The sequence below is a fragment of the Argopecten irradians genome, chromosome 15 (genome assembly GCF_041381155.1).
Source record: "Argopecten irradians isolate NY chromosome 15, Ai_NY, whole genome shotgun sequence".
Classification (NCBI taxonomy): domain Eukaryota; kingdom Metazoa; phylum Mollusca; class Bivalvia; order Pectinida; family Pectinidae; genus Argopecten; species Argopecten irradians.
This window is the reverse complement of record NC_091148.1, coordinates 7518922-7534142: the sequence shown is the minus strand read 5'-3', so window position 1 is coordinate 7534142 and position 15221 is coordinate 7518922. Positions and strand designations below refer to the sequence as shown.

At 33.5% G+C, this 15221-nt stretch overlaps 1 protein-coding gene across 1 annotated transcript; it reads left to right on the top strand.

The window, feature by feature from the left end:
* Nucleotides 1-1461: 1461 nt before the first annotated feature.
* On the top strand, nucleotides 1462-8008 carry LOC138309771 (macrophage mannose receptor 1-like). The gene is made up of 7 exons (XM_069250983.1): nucleotides 1462-1898; nucleotides 3859-3986; nucleotides 4376-4466; nucleotides 4936-5157; nucleotides 5708-5859; nucleotides 6499-6589; nucleotides 7511-8008. Exons 1-7 carry the CDS (start codon nucleotides 1475-1477, stop codon nucleotides 7738-7740), a joined length of 1338 nt encoding a protein of 445 aa, XP_069107084.1. The 5' UTR covers nucleotides 1462-1474; the 3' UTR covers nucleotides 7741-8008.
* The last annotated feature ends 7213 nt before the right edge of the window (nucleotides 8009-15221 follow it).

The following is a 15221-nucleotide window of genomic DNA, read 5'->3' as shown; positions in this document are numbered from 1 at the left end:
TACAGAATCTTAGATTCGACATTTCAAATTATTCCCGGATGATAATTGTAATTCCATGTCCGCTATGTGTTACTGGTTAAAGTTTTATTCCACTATGATTTCTCAATATTTCACCATTTTCTACAAACCTCTCACAAACATGAAGATGTGTTCAGTAACGATTTTTTGTTATTTTTGTTGAATAGTTTGTTTACGTCAACGTGTGATCAGAAACTAGCTCCGCCCATTTTTAAGGTCGCCAGGTAACTGATGGCGTGATCGGAAACAAGCCCCGCCCACCTTGATTCCGATTGGTTCGACGGAAATACCCGAGTGCAGGGTTGTGTTAGCTTCCATGGGTGTGTTAGTTTGAAAGACTAACACACAACTGAGCGAGATTTTTGGAAAAAAGTAAGGAGCTATTTAAATTAACCAAGTAACTTTGATATAATTAAAATAAAGTAAATGTACATTAATATTCGTTACCGATATTGTCACAGTCGTTATACACACGGAGGCTATTCATATGTATATATCTTATAAAGTAGTCATACGAAAAATAATCCGAAACACCGAAAACACATCCGTGCGAACACATACAAATATCTATCCACATGAATGATACTGAATAATGTAACTAACGAAAGAAAAGAAACCACCCAGGCGCGTCTCAAGATCGGCGGTAAAAGTACAAAAGTATGCCTTGAGGATGTACCTTAATTGTCCCAAATTGTCTGTATATACATACGAGACAAACACTACATGTGCAGACTGTGACAACAACAGAACGTAACAACGGAACTCCCCATCATTACTACAATCCTGATTAACTATGACATTTTTATTAAGAAATATCGCCATAAGGATATCAACTCTAGCATTTGACAAAATTTGATATTTTGTTTTTTTCGATTAAATTTATCACGAAAACATAACGGGACTTTAACGTCAGTGTACAAAAATGCCATTGTAACCATTCTTTGACTCCAAAGTAATTTGCACAAAGAATAGATTTGACGACTTTGATTAAGTTCATATATATAGAAACATGTCTTAGATTATCTATATCAATTAGGGGTTTGCATTTCAATTGTACATTCGTCATAGTTACAAGTAAAATAGTTTAATGTTATAGTACTATTTTTTTGGAAATCCCATTCTTGATTCAGTGCCTGGAATTCCATAAAGAAAATACGGGTATTCCTAATTGGTTTCGACATACAGCCAAATGTAAAGCATGGCGGATTTTAAAAAAAGTACATTAACAGAACAATGTCGATAATATATATATAAAACATTATATTTTTTTGGAAAGTACAAGCGATAAGTATACTTTTACTGTTATAAATACTTTTATTTGTAAAAAAAAATATTGGTGCGACAAAAATGTCTATTGATGCATTTTTCGGAGCAAGGTTAAAGTTTCCAATCCAAAAACATTAACGGGGTCAGTTAGTTTCTTGTCACGTGACAAACATTTTTACTATAAAACCATATGGTGATTACAAAGATTGTAGTCAACGCGTCCATTGTAGGCAAGAGTGCGCTCACTATGGGATTGCATTATCTAGTAACAGCTTTGATAGTTTTATCCACGATTGAGATTGTTGCAGCGGGCGATGATTCTGTGGAAAAAGATGAAGAGAAAAGTTTAGGGAGTGAAGTTGTTGGCCTGCTAAACGCAACTTACTTCAATATCAACGAGAAAGTGTGTGAACTACAAAGACGAGTCGACGCCATTGAAGGCGGTACACACTCCGGTCAGCAGTGTGGATGTAATTCGACGGAAATCCAGGAATTCAAAAGAACAGTATCCGCCGAAATAAATGACTTCTCAAAAATATTGTCTGGGTTTGAAAATGCACTACGGACAATGAAGAAAGAGCAGGCAGAATTACGAGCGATACTTGACGGAGGAGGTAAAGTTGAAGGCTTTGTTATATACGTTATGTTTTATGTTTGTAAAGACTGTATTCAAAGGTTCAGTGAGCCCTCTGTACACTCAACACAAAGACAAAATATTGTTTCAGCAGGGCATTGCTTTGTTAATATGTTAACTTAATATATAAGTTAGTAAGTAATCAAATAAGTAAGTAAATTAGCAAATTAGTAAGAATTGTACGAACATGGTGTAAGTAAGTAAATAATTCCCGTAAATAAGTTAGTAGGTAAGATAGATAAGTAACATATTTACGTTATTCAAGTAAATAATATAAGTAAGTTATGAAGTAAATATAAGTACAAAGTTTAAGTTAGCATGAGTACTTAAGTATGTACGTTGATAATGTAAGTACTTAAGTATGGAAAATTGATAATTAACATGCACTGTAAATAAATAAACGGATTAATAACTAAGTAAGTATTTGATTACGTAAGTAAATACCGTAAGTACATACGTAAGTTAGACAGCACAAGTAAGTGAACATGGGAAATAAGAAAATATGTGCCGTATTTAAATTACTAAGTAAAAAGTACACATGTAAGTTAAATAGAGGTTACACAATGAGTGGTTGTTGAATATTGAATTTATTCCACGCGAGTGATTTGTTTTTTAAAAGAGTGTCTTTTGTAACGTTTAAAAAATTACTTACGAGTGTGGAATAAATTGAATCAACAACCACGAGTATTGTGTCCTGTTTCTCCCACAATTATATTCGTTTTTATCCTATAGAAATACGGCGGGGATACGGTAACATTTGCTTACCGAAATATACCAATATTAAGGTGTAGTAATATTTCTATCAGCAAAAAAAACCATTAATAGTTTTCAAAAGTCATCGTCTGATAAAGAATCCATCGATATCAGATTCTTCTAATTTGGAACATCTTTGGGGTTAAATAATACTGATCTGATTTAACGTCTTATTGAGTTCAAATCTTCATACTTGCTTCCAGAAAAAAACTCATTGTCGGACTATATGTATACATGTAAAAACATTCGCACGACACGGCATCGTCTATTTCCCGTCAGATAATCATCCGGCCATTACCGTCAAGATCAAGTTCGTTTAATACACGTTAAATCTACTAAACTCATCAGTGAAATTTTCGCCCGTCAAGATGTATTATTAGCTACTAATGGTCAATTTAAATATGTATGAAAACCATACGTTTTTTGACACAACGACACATGACGCATGTGCTTTTTTACAGCAGTTTTGGACGTCAAGCGGCGATCACAACGTAGTATGCCGTTATTTGATGACGTTGAAAATGATAACGTGACACTCAGAAATAAGTAGTTTGGTCAAAGTTCACCACCTTCTATGACAGAAAAAGTAATAATAAAAACTGTAAATAAGCACTAAGCACGTACCGCAAATAAATGAGCAATACAATATCTAAAAAGTGAAATTGCAAAATAATTTTTTTAAAGTGTATTGAATTTAGAATGCCGTCACTTAACGTACTGAAAACCATTTGTGTAAAACGGGGTCACAAGTTCAAAATAACACGTGTTTTCCATATAGTCGTACCCCATAAAGTCATATGTAGCCCAGTGCACATACATTATTGAAAACATGTGCGATTTATATATATAATATACAAACAATCTCTGCGAAGGCGCTAGAGATTTCAATTATACCTTATCGCTTAACACACACATGTTTTAGATACCAGGGTTTGCTAGATTTGTCAAAATAGAACCCTTTACTGACAGAATACATATGTCCTGTTTCCTTACAAACACATCACTCGTACTAACATTAAGTCTTTTCTTTAAAATAGTGTAAAGTTTTTATAATGATTTGTTACGTTCTAATGGACACATTTGTCACCAAGAAATTTGGAATAACCTTTACTATAGTCAGATTAGATATGGAACGGAGTCAGTATTTATGTATTTCATGCATTTATGTCGTATGATTTTCTATCCAGTTACAGCGAGTACTACCACTGCCTCCACGCCAGCTCCGGAGTGTGAAGAAGGTTGGATCTTATCACCGGGAGGGAAGTGTTACTATGTCTCCACCACCTCGGAGAAGACGGAATGGGCCACAGCTATCGTTAGTCATATTGATAGATCAAATTATCAACGTGTTGATAGTACACTTTAATTATCATTGACTTGTATATATAAAATCTTATTTATATATTTTATCAAGCGAGTGTAAGAAGCCATAATTATGACAAGCATCGGGCAGTCATTTTTTTCTTTCGGTCCCGAGAAAAAATATGAAATGAATTTTCTGTAGTACGTTGATAAGAAAAGTAAATACAACATGATGTATTGTATGGGTTTTTTTTTTTTTGGTTTTTTTTTTTTTTTTTGTTTTTGTTTTTTATTTATTTCAGAGACGATTGATATTTTTGCTTACCTTGGCAAGATTCGGTCAGTCACTTTTTTCTTTCTGTCCCAAGCCAGATATGTAATGTAGTAATGCTTTTATTTCAGAACCGATGCTCTTCAATGGGGGCAAAACTAGTGGAATTCCGAACAAATGAAGAGGCGCAGTTTGTCATGCGGAATCTGCCGTCGCGTGTCAGTACGTAAATTTCATAATATTTGAACATAATGAGCAATGGGGAATGGCGAAAAAAATTATGAGTATAGAATTGAGATAATTTCTCAAGATCATTAATTATAAAACATACTTAAACTTAGAAATTCAATTATGCCAAAACTCCACGCCATATTTTCTTGATCAAGAGTAAACGCAAGTCTCAGATTGTTACATGATCCAGGGGCCAAGTATTCCATTCATTATCAATATCAACTGCCTGTGTCGAATATAGCTTAGTTACTCCGTGAACTATAACGTATAGAAAACCAATGTTTTCGTTTATGAATACTTTCGCTACGCGGATTCACATAGTTTGCAAACAAAATGTCTTTCATACCCCGATGAAGTTAGAAAATAGGGACATCAACGCTTAAATAACTACTTCATATTCACACACAGACAATACCACTTGTCAATAGTTTACTCATTTAGGTCATTATAACTCTTTCAGCCACAATGGACCTTATATACGTGGGACGTAAGAGGAATGATGCGGACGTGTGGGTTTTTCTAAGTGACGACGAACCAGTTGATACATCTCCGAGGACATGGGGTATTGGGGAGCCAGGCGGGGGAGAACAGACGTGCGGCTGTACCCGAACATGGGACGATTTCCTGATGATGGACTGTCTCTGTCCTGGGTTTGACCTTTACTACATCTGCGAAACCTTACGTAAGTCAGGACCGTTAAACTTAATTGTAATATCATTGTTATTCTTTTGTGTAAAGACAATAATTCCGACTTTGCATATTACAGATTTATCTCCTTTGTGCAGATATATTTATAAAGACGTCATTACATTGTGAACGAAACTCACGTCGTTGTCGCTTGACCAATGTGACGTTATACTCGCAACATATGACGTCACCATCAATACCATCCGGCAGGGGCAGATAACTCTGTAATAATATGATAAATAACTAATACGCATTGACGGAAGATGTGATTCACTAAATATCATGTCAATGTCAATAATGTACGTTAAACGAGTTGACATTACATATTTATATTACAATATTTAAAACATAAATTTTAATTGTATTGGTTATTCGTTACTGCTGTATTTAAAAAAAACTATTGATTCAAATTACCTAAATTCCTTATCCACATATTCTATAAATGGTTTACTGGTAATGAGTTATTTAAACTATTATTTGAAGCATCGATAGATTTCTTGTCCACATATTCAATTTATTATTATGCATTGAGTTGTTTATTTCAGCTGGTGTCGCAACAACACTTCCACCACCAACAACAACACCAACAACAACAACTTCAAAATCACGTGACTGTAAGAACGGATGGATTGAATCGTCAGAAAAATGCTACTACGTCTCGACTAGATCCGAAAGAACTGATTGGGCTATTTCTGTAGTACGTTGTAATTGCTTTTACCATAATGTTTTTTCGTTTCGTTTTATAGGAGTTATTCACCGTTATTATTATTTAAGGACGTGTTTCTACAACAACATATGGCCAATAATGTTTTTTTTTTTTTTTTTTTTTTTCTATGATTTTAATTTTTTTCTGTGTTGCCTGTTTGTAGAGAAAACTTTTCGTTTCACATTCCAATCAAACAAATTAAACGAAGATTTTCAAAATACGTTTATAAATATGACGTCAATTAGTTTTGGTTTTCCTGCTATAAAGCGCTCAGCATAAATGGAATAGGACAACTGTTTTTTTCGTTGTCAGTAGAATATAATCGGATGAGGTGTGCTCTTCGGCGGCATACTTCAGTGGAATAGCGCTATAAAAAGGGAAAGATTTCTCTATTACAACAAGAATACACAACACGAATATACCGCTGTCACCCAAAACACGCACCACACACTGCACACACCCAAAACACCGCATATATGGGATGCCATTTTTACATGACTTTAACTGTTATTAGGACGTTAATTCAATCAAACTTACAAACAAAACATTCGTATTTGCGTTTAACGGTGACCATCGAACACTGAGTGATTATGTAGTTTCAACTTCAACCTGTCTTATAAATTATTCCAGAGTCGTTGCAAGTCCATGGGAGCCAATTTGGTTGAAATTAAATCGGACGAGGAGGCTCAATTCATCCAGCGAAATCTGCCGACTCACGTTGGTTAGTAAGATTCCCATGTGTCTAAATTTCCTTTAAATTCATAGCGTTACCTCCTAAACATTAACTAAAGACATAACGTGTCCCGGTACTGTCAAAGGTTGACGTAAAAATAAAACAAATAAAATAAAACAAGAACTATTAAGGTGCATATGTTCTGTGTTGTAACTAATGTTTATAAAGCATCATATGTTTGTATGTCCATTCAAGTGATTTCCTAAAAAAATAACATGTCAAACTTTAGTTAAGCTACATAAGATGTCGTTGGTCAGGTGATGATCATTAACGTCTTATTAACAGCAGAAATGACATTTAAAATGTTGCACGACATGACTAGGCGTGTGTTTAAGGAGTGGTGTATTCGTGCAAAATTAAAAAAAACAACTTATTAGACTAGGTCCATAACATTCACATGAAATTCATTAAAGATGCTCAACCGCCGACAGAGTATAAACAATTCTCATTATTTGAACAATAATCATTGCGTTAATGTATGTCTAATTAACAAAAATATTACCCTAAATAGCTTTTGGTGGATGCGCAATCAGTACTTCATTCCATATAAAGCATTGTGCCATGGACAATTTTCGGGACGCAATTGATTATTGTTAATATTCTTATCTAAGTAAGTAAAGCAAGAAACTCCATAACACATAAAATATATTCAAATCAATCCTCTTAATTCAGTCTAATATTAATTATCTCTTCATAATTCAAAATTCACCGAAAGTGCTTTTCTTCTATGAAATCAATACGTCGTCAATCAGAAGCGGCGTTACAAATATCAATGCCATTTTTTCTTTATTTACCGATAAAACAAATTGTTAGCAATTGAAAATGTCCATTACAAGCAAGATGGAATGATTTAATTGTTTCTGGTAGTAGCGTTTGTTTTCTACAGTTCTTTTGTGGGTTTTTTTTCAGGCTCTAGTGACTTAGTGTATACTGGCCGTGAAAGGAAAGGATCATACGATTGGTACTTTCTCAGCAATAGTGAGTTGGTTGATACTTCGGTCAGATCCTGGGCTTCTGGGGAACCGGACAACTCTGATAGTCAGACATGCGGATGTACTATGTCCAGCGACAACTTCATGATGCACGACTGTTTGTGTACTGGGTTTAACCTCTACTACATTTGTGAGATCAGACGTTGAGAGTCCTAGACGACTTCAAACCTATGTAACGTCACTGAGACATCCTAACCCCCCTGTATTCGATTTCTGTATAATGTAATCCACATAATCGCACACTTGTTTTGGAAACCGCGAAATTTAAAAGCCTCGAAATTAGTTGGTTTACAGTACTCGAAAATGTGGGCTTAATTTTGTTAAGTTCGTAAAAATCTTTAAGATATACGACTTTGTCTCAACGTGGTTCAACTGTACTTTTACAACTGTATTCCAATATAAACATTCAAAAACATCATTGTTTTATTTTCATTTCATTCCATGGATTAATGAAAACAATAGGATATCTTCACTGGACCGTTAACGATCTGACAAAATATCCTTTGGCTTAGCCATGCCTGGACATTTAAAACTACTATAAAGTTATGACTGTTGATATTTATGTTGGTCATTTCTGTAAATTATGGAATTGATTATCTGATAACATAATACCATCCATATCATCGCTTTAATTAAACCTTCCAAAGTCCTTATAACGTGGTAGTATTTCGGTTTTTCAAAAAGTACTAGACTACATCGAGAATCACAGTTTTTGTTAAGACAATGAAATAGCTATTTATACATGTTTTTCCATTAGCTTAGTCATTTCACATAAAAACCTCCAGAAAATTGCAACAAAAGCAATTTTTGGTTTAAGTCTTTAGAATATATTTCAATAAACATTGAGTATAGAATCGGCCAAAATCGGCCCGTGAGAAAATGTTTTTTTTTAGACATTTTTGAAATATCGCATATTCCGCGTACGGCCTGTATGAGTTGTGCAGACGACGGAAGTGATGAATGCCGCGGGTAAATAACAACAAGGTTTGGGCGTTTTAACACCAGAACGATTAAAAAGAACATCATGCCTTTAAGAAGTATATCCTTAAATACAGTGTCGTATATTATACGAATAGATAATTTAAATGAAGCGAAATGGTCAAAATTTATATTGGTATTTCCAGAAGAAATTCTAAAAACAGAACTGTGAAGAAACGAACAAAATTTGGCTTAATATATATGCAGATATTAAAATACATGCACATTGTGTAACAAATATGTCAGTTTACATTATAGGCAGTCTTATTTTACTATCTAATCTTCGTTTTAATTTTAAAAATCGTAAATAGATCTACATGTATAACGGTTCATATGTGGCGTGATCTAGACGAATATATACATGTATGAGAGCACTTCAGCGCCATGCGGTCGAACAAAACATACACATGCTTCACCACACTTTAATTTCATATAAACACGACATGTTTTGAAATGTAGCTTAAATAACTGCTTGTAATTTGTAAGATTATGTATGTTTATCATCAGTACAATACCAAATAATTAATCTTGAACCAAAACCATTGAATGTGCTTGAAGATATACTCATAATCTGACATCCTAACGCCTAGAAGTCTGCATGTGGTTATGCTATTCTTACGTGATTTTGAACTAAAGAGATTTCATAGCAATGGATTTTGCGGTAGTCAGATAATGCAATGTGTTCATGTGTGTCACTGGTCAAAACAATAGAATGAACATGTTGTTGAGCAAACGGATAAATAAGCAAAAACCAGTTATCTTAATCACAGTAATGTGTCATAAGTATAGTTCTAGACATTGTGTACATATCTACGTGTTTATAACCTTAATTGACCATGATTATTTTTTAAAAGAATCAGATCCGAAACAAATCTATAAGTACTCTCAAGCGCATATTCCTCCAAAAACAAACTGTAAAGAAAACTCAGGTGGTGATGATAGTCATTCCATAGATCCGAAAATTGAAAAAAATACATGATTTTCTTTTAACTTGTAAATATGTATGCAGTAGTCTTTAGGCCTACAACATGTTAATTTGACAAAAAAAATCATTTAACAATAATAAGGAAATAAAAGGTTTTGAGAGAAGTTTGTTATTATGAAGATGTTTCTATAAACGATCTTTCATTAGTTATAACATGAAGGTTGAATGCAAATTGTGATAAATGGGCAAAACGGATGTGACTATAACTGTACCACCATAAGTGTACAGGTAACATTAACATTTAAGCCTAAACCAGAATGATCATATTCAGCTAAAAAGTGCCACCCTCCAGCAACGAATATATCTTGTCTACAGTTTAGTTTATATACAATTTGTAGAACACTTGCTGTGGGAAAATACGGATTCGCAAAGAAGAGACCCTGATTGGAAGATGTATGTTGTAATGGCACGCATATTGATTCAGTTTATTGCGACGGTATTTGTTGACGAGAATGTTTAAATTAGTAAAGTATTTTGAGCAAGTGTGACGAAGGGGCCTTACAGATCACCGTTGTAATTTTAATGACCTCTTAATGAAATTATATACTGTACAATGGTCAATCTGATTTAATTAAACTTGTCACAAAATTTCATTCATACAAAAAAAGGTAAAGAATCACAAGGAACATTTAGTGCAAACATATGCGTTCATAAATGTTCAAACCTTATTTGATACAAATACTAGAACTTATTATAACCAAGTTTGACTTATTTTCTTAAATTGAACAAATAATGCATTTGTTTTTACGCATCTAAATTACAATAAACCGAGGGAAAACTGAGACCTAGGGTCGTTGAATTTTCCTATTATAATAAAAAAACCTTGATGTCTTTAATTTGAACTTTGAACTCCACCCGTGTCTAACCAAGTTCAGACCCAGTGTTCGAAGAGTTTCTCTCGGAGTAGGCCAACACGTTTTGTTCACGACTGATTTTACGACACTCCATTTAATCAGCGAATTTCACGTGAACTCGGCCAACACTTTTTGTTCACGACTCTCGAACTAGGGTATATAAATAGGATTTTACGACACTCCATTTAGTCAGCGAATTTCACGTGAACTCGCCCGTTTTGTTCACGACTCTCGAACTATGGTCTAATAGGATTACTTCACTCAACTCAACCCGCTAGTTTCACGTAAACTCGCCAAAGTATGAAAACATGATTTTCTTTGATTTTATATGGGAGTAGAGAAAAAAAAGTTTTTTTTTTAATTGTAGTGGTTAGTACCTGGCAACTGCCGTATAAGAGATTCAAGGGAGGTGGAGGGCTAGTGGATGTCAGTTTGACAATTTTAACATTTTTTACTCTTTTTTCCATCCATCCCCGTTCCCTTGGGACTGGGACTATATCATTCATTTTTTTAATTGGAAGTTTTATGTAAAGTTGCAATGGTTTAGTTGAGTGCCTTTTAAAAAAGTCTAAATTATGAATTGATAACTGGCGCATGTAGGATGACGGACGACGGACATTAGCTAAACGACATACCGCGACAGACAATTATAGGTGAGTTGATAAGATATTTCATTTAGACTTCGATTCAGGTGACCTAAAAAGCTGTTGAATGATGTTTTATGACTGAACAGTGTTGTTTAAGGATGCAAAATAATATTTGTTGATGGATTTTTGGAATTTGAATATTTTCCCACCATTTCATTTAGAAGCATAAAAATGGCGGGAAATTTTGTGCAATTTATACAGTATTATCTCATCAATATTTTTTTATTTTATCCAAAACGACTGCAAGAACCAGTTACAATATATATATATTGCGTTTTTATGTTAACCATGCTTTTATGGAACAATTTCTCTAAGAACATATTCTATGGGGTGAGTTAGCGCCCCATATTGAATATATTATCCATACATGTATGCTCAATACAAGCATGGTTAATATTACATCAAAATCCAATCCATGGTTAACATAAAAGCGAAATCCAATCCCTATATTTACACTCATACGACTTTTTTTATCTATATTTTATGCAATAAAATTTTCATTTGAATGTGACGTAATTATTCAATAAAAGTCGGTCAAAAGTGGGAGGAGCTTACTTAATTGAACAACGAATCATGACTCTTCACGTAAGGTAGAATTATTCATCCGCGGCGACAAAAAAGTTCAATATTTTATTATAAAATAAACGAGACAAACAAAGTAAATTTCAGAGAAAATTGTATTTCATCAGATCAGAACTGTAAAAATATATATGCATTTTTGTTAATGTATAGCGTAATAACATTAAGAATTTGTACTCGGCCACATATGTGAACTCGGTGACCGTTTTTGTGCAGCGAGGCGAAGCTGACGCACGCTTACATACTGGAGTTTGCCGAAGTTGTCAAAACACTGGTGTTCAAGTATCTAAACGTGTTTGAGATTGTCGTCTGACTTGACGATATTACATCCTTGGGAGCCATGTGAGTATATAATCTACGCTTAAATCCATCGACATCTACAGACGGAACAAAAAAAGGACAGAAAGTGGATATCAGTTCACAGATCTGTACAATTGTATACATAGTGCAAGCATGAAACATGTAGGCTAGTCAAATTACCCAATAATATATAGGAAACCTCCAAAAAATGCAACAAAAGAGTTTGACCTATATTTGAACACATCAGGGTAATACTAAAATGTTTAAAAAATCGGCTTGTAAAAAATGGCGGGAAACAGCTTTTTAGAGGTCATAAATAAGGAAGGTCAAATTTTGATCATAAAACCGTTTTCAGCTGTATCAAGTGTTCATAGGAATGTGATAATGTTAAAAGCAATATATTTACACTTGCTAGGCTTGTTCACTATATGCAAATACTGGCCGATTTTGTTTTTCCATAACTGCATGGTAACATTGAACTTTGAACTTGCGTATTAAAAGTTCAAATCAACTTAAAGGGGCTACTTTTCTAAAAAGAAACACATTGCTTTGTTTACATTTTGACGCAACATTACGTGTATATTGTTGTTTTTTATAGAAATTTAGAATGTTTTATATTTATATATGATACCAATATTTTTTTAAATTAACAATTATATAAAGAAATGGGAAAAATATCCCGACCGGGCCGACGTGCAGTGCTGTCAAATGTAAACATTACCTCTGTGTCTGTGTTCTTACTACTATCGAGTCTTTGGGGTGGACGGGCGTGAGACCCTCTGACAGAGGTCAGTTATAAACATACCCTCTTGTCTTTGTTCTTTGAGAATTTAATCATGTGTATTATAAAACATGCACCGCTAGTAATCCACGCGTTGACAGTTATGCGTCACCATGAATACATTGTAACCCATCGAACACAATATATATCTATTTGTCTACAATCCCGAGGGAATTATAGGAACAGATATCATCCTAGAAGGCAACTTAATGCGTACATTTCCGTTTTCTGTTATTTTAAGCCAACTCGTAAAGTACACTGTTATCGCTATTACGAAATCAAATTCCCCGCTGTCCCCGTCAGTTGAGCATCATTTTAAAATCATAACTACAATTTATTGTTGCGAATAACAATCTTTTTTATACTCCGGTAGCACGAAAGTATGCACAAAAATGCGCATTGCGTCATTACGTCATGATGTCGTTCAGAACGACATCACAATACCTCACAATATACACATCACTACACCAACGGGAGTTATAGGAGAATTATGATATCATGTCAGTCCCGAGTAAATGGAAATATATAACTTTAAGAATCCAAAGATTTTTTGTATACTTTGTGAACCATAGCGAATAATGATTTTAATAGTAAAATATGTATAAGCATGTATGCATTGTATAGTAATTCTAATTAGCACATCGATTTGGTGTCACGATAATTCACTCTTTCCCTTTCAGTTGATCAGTGATTTCTCCCATGAAATATTTTTGCATATGTCACTAGCGTAATAAGACATGGACCGATATTCATGATAATTTATTGTGGCATCATTGTAGACGTGATAAGATGACACCAGGAATATGACGTGACGTTAGGATTTTGATGACGGAAAGACAAAATGGCGGCCTCCTCTGGATTTTCGCAATACATTGTGGCATCAAATTCTTCGAAGGATAGGTTGTTGTAGCGATGAGAAAAAGAAAATGTGTTCATTTCATATGAGATTTTTGAAACTCGTCTTGAAATTTAAAAAACAGCTTTGTAGACTCGTTTAGAAAAATCTCATACGAAATGAACACTCGTTTCTGATCATTTATATCTGGGCTATAGTTATTACAAACATACATAAATCATGATATTTAATTTTAGATCACAAAATTGGCAAAGCACAAACTTCCCTATTTAAACTATTCGTAGAGTAAGATATCACCTTCATTGCTTACCTGATAAGTTAGTTAAAGTTGATTAAAACAGATATCAAACATGAAAGAGGAGAGTAATATGATAATTAATATTTACTGAATCTTATAAAGATGTCACCAATAATTTGTTTCTGATTTTGGTCACAAGCAAGGAAGACAAATATAACATTAAAGCAAAAAAAAAAAAAAAAAAAAAAAACTATGTAAAGCGACGATATATCCTGAAAGTTTACTAGGCCAAGATCCAGAAACTGAAAACGCACATAAATATATAATTGACTGACTCGTAATAGGGATAACAATAGGGAAAATATGAGGATTAAGAATACAGTATATTGTATGCCTGAGAGTATGTGATTTAGGTTGTAAAATTGTATTGTAATTGAATTATCATTTTCTCTTGTCTCAGAATAAATCTAATTACTCTCACTACGAGAGGATGAAAACAACAGATTAGGTGGGGCGCATCTTATCAGCCATATATTTGTTTGGAACCTTCGTGTAGTTGAGTGGTATCTTTAGATGAGTACAATGGTGATACGTCATGTTATATTAAAACAAGTTATTTTAAAATGTATATAAAACATGTATGGTTGTTTGTTGAATAAATCTCCTCCTGTGTGAGGAGATGTAATGTAATGTAAAATCGTGATTTTTTTGAAATAAAATTTGATTTTGAACCTAAAAACATAATTTCTTAACTTAAGTCTTACTGTAACCTGTCTTGTATTTCAGTTAAATATGTATTTTGAATATGATATCGGGTCAATCGAAATTATAACCATTCTTTATCCACACAGAATAAATTGTGATTCCTTATATATGTTTATTTTGCAGACACATATATATACATATAAATATTTTTTTTTTATATTTATGGACTTGGATTTTATTTTACATTCGTCATGCTTACAAGCAAAATATTCAAATGTCATATACTAGTAGAATGTTTGGAAATTCCATTATTGATTGAGTGCCTAAAATACCATAAATAAAGAATGGAAATTTCCTACAGGAATTTCCAAGTTGGCTTCAGCATATAGCCAAATGTAAAGCATTGCAGATTTAATTCAAACTTACAGCAGCCGAACAATGTCAATTGTAGATGTGTGCAACATTATCCTTGTTTGTTGTACAATCGACAAGTATGATTTTACTGTTAGTTATAAATTATTTTTGTTTGTAAAAATAATTCTATTGGTGCGATAAAAAGTTAAATTTATGCACTTTTCGGAACATTTAAGTTGACAAGTTTAATATATCTACACCAAACAATATATGCCACTCAAAAACATTAACTGGTGTTAGGTTTCTGGGAAATCACGTGACAAACATTTTTACTATTAAAACCATGTGGTG

What these genes read in the sequence shown, in the direction of transcription:
- LOC138309771 (XM_069250983.1), top strand. Translation starts at nt 1,475, where the DNA reads ATGGTGATTACAAAGATTGTAGTCAACGCGTCCATTGTAGGCAAGAGT. An exon ending in GAATCTGCCGTCGCGTGTCA is followed by an intron (nt 4,467 to 4,935) that starts GTACGTAAATTT and finishes TAACTCTTTCAG; the next exon opens with CCACAATGGACCTTATATAC. An exon ending in AAATCTGCCGACTCACGTTG is followed by an intron (nt 6,590 to 7,510) that starts GTTAGTAAGATT and finishes GTTTTTTTTCAG; the next exon opens with GCTCTAGTGACTTAGTGTAT.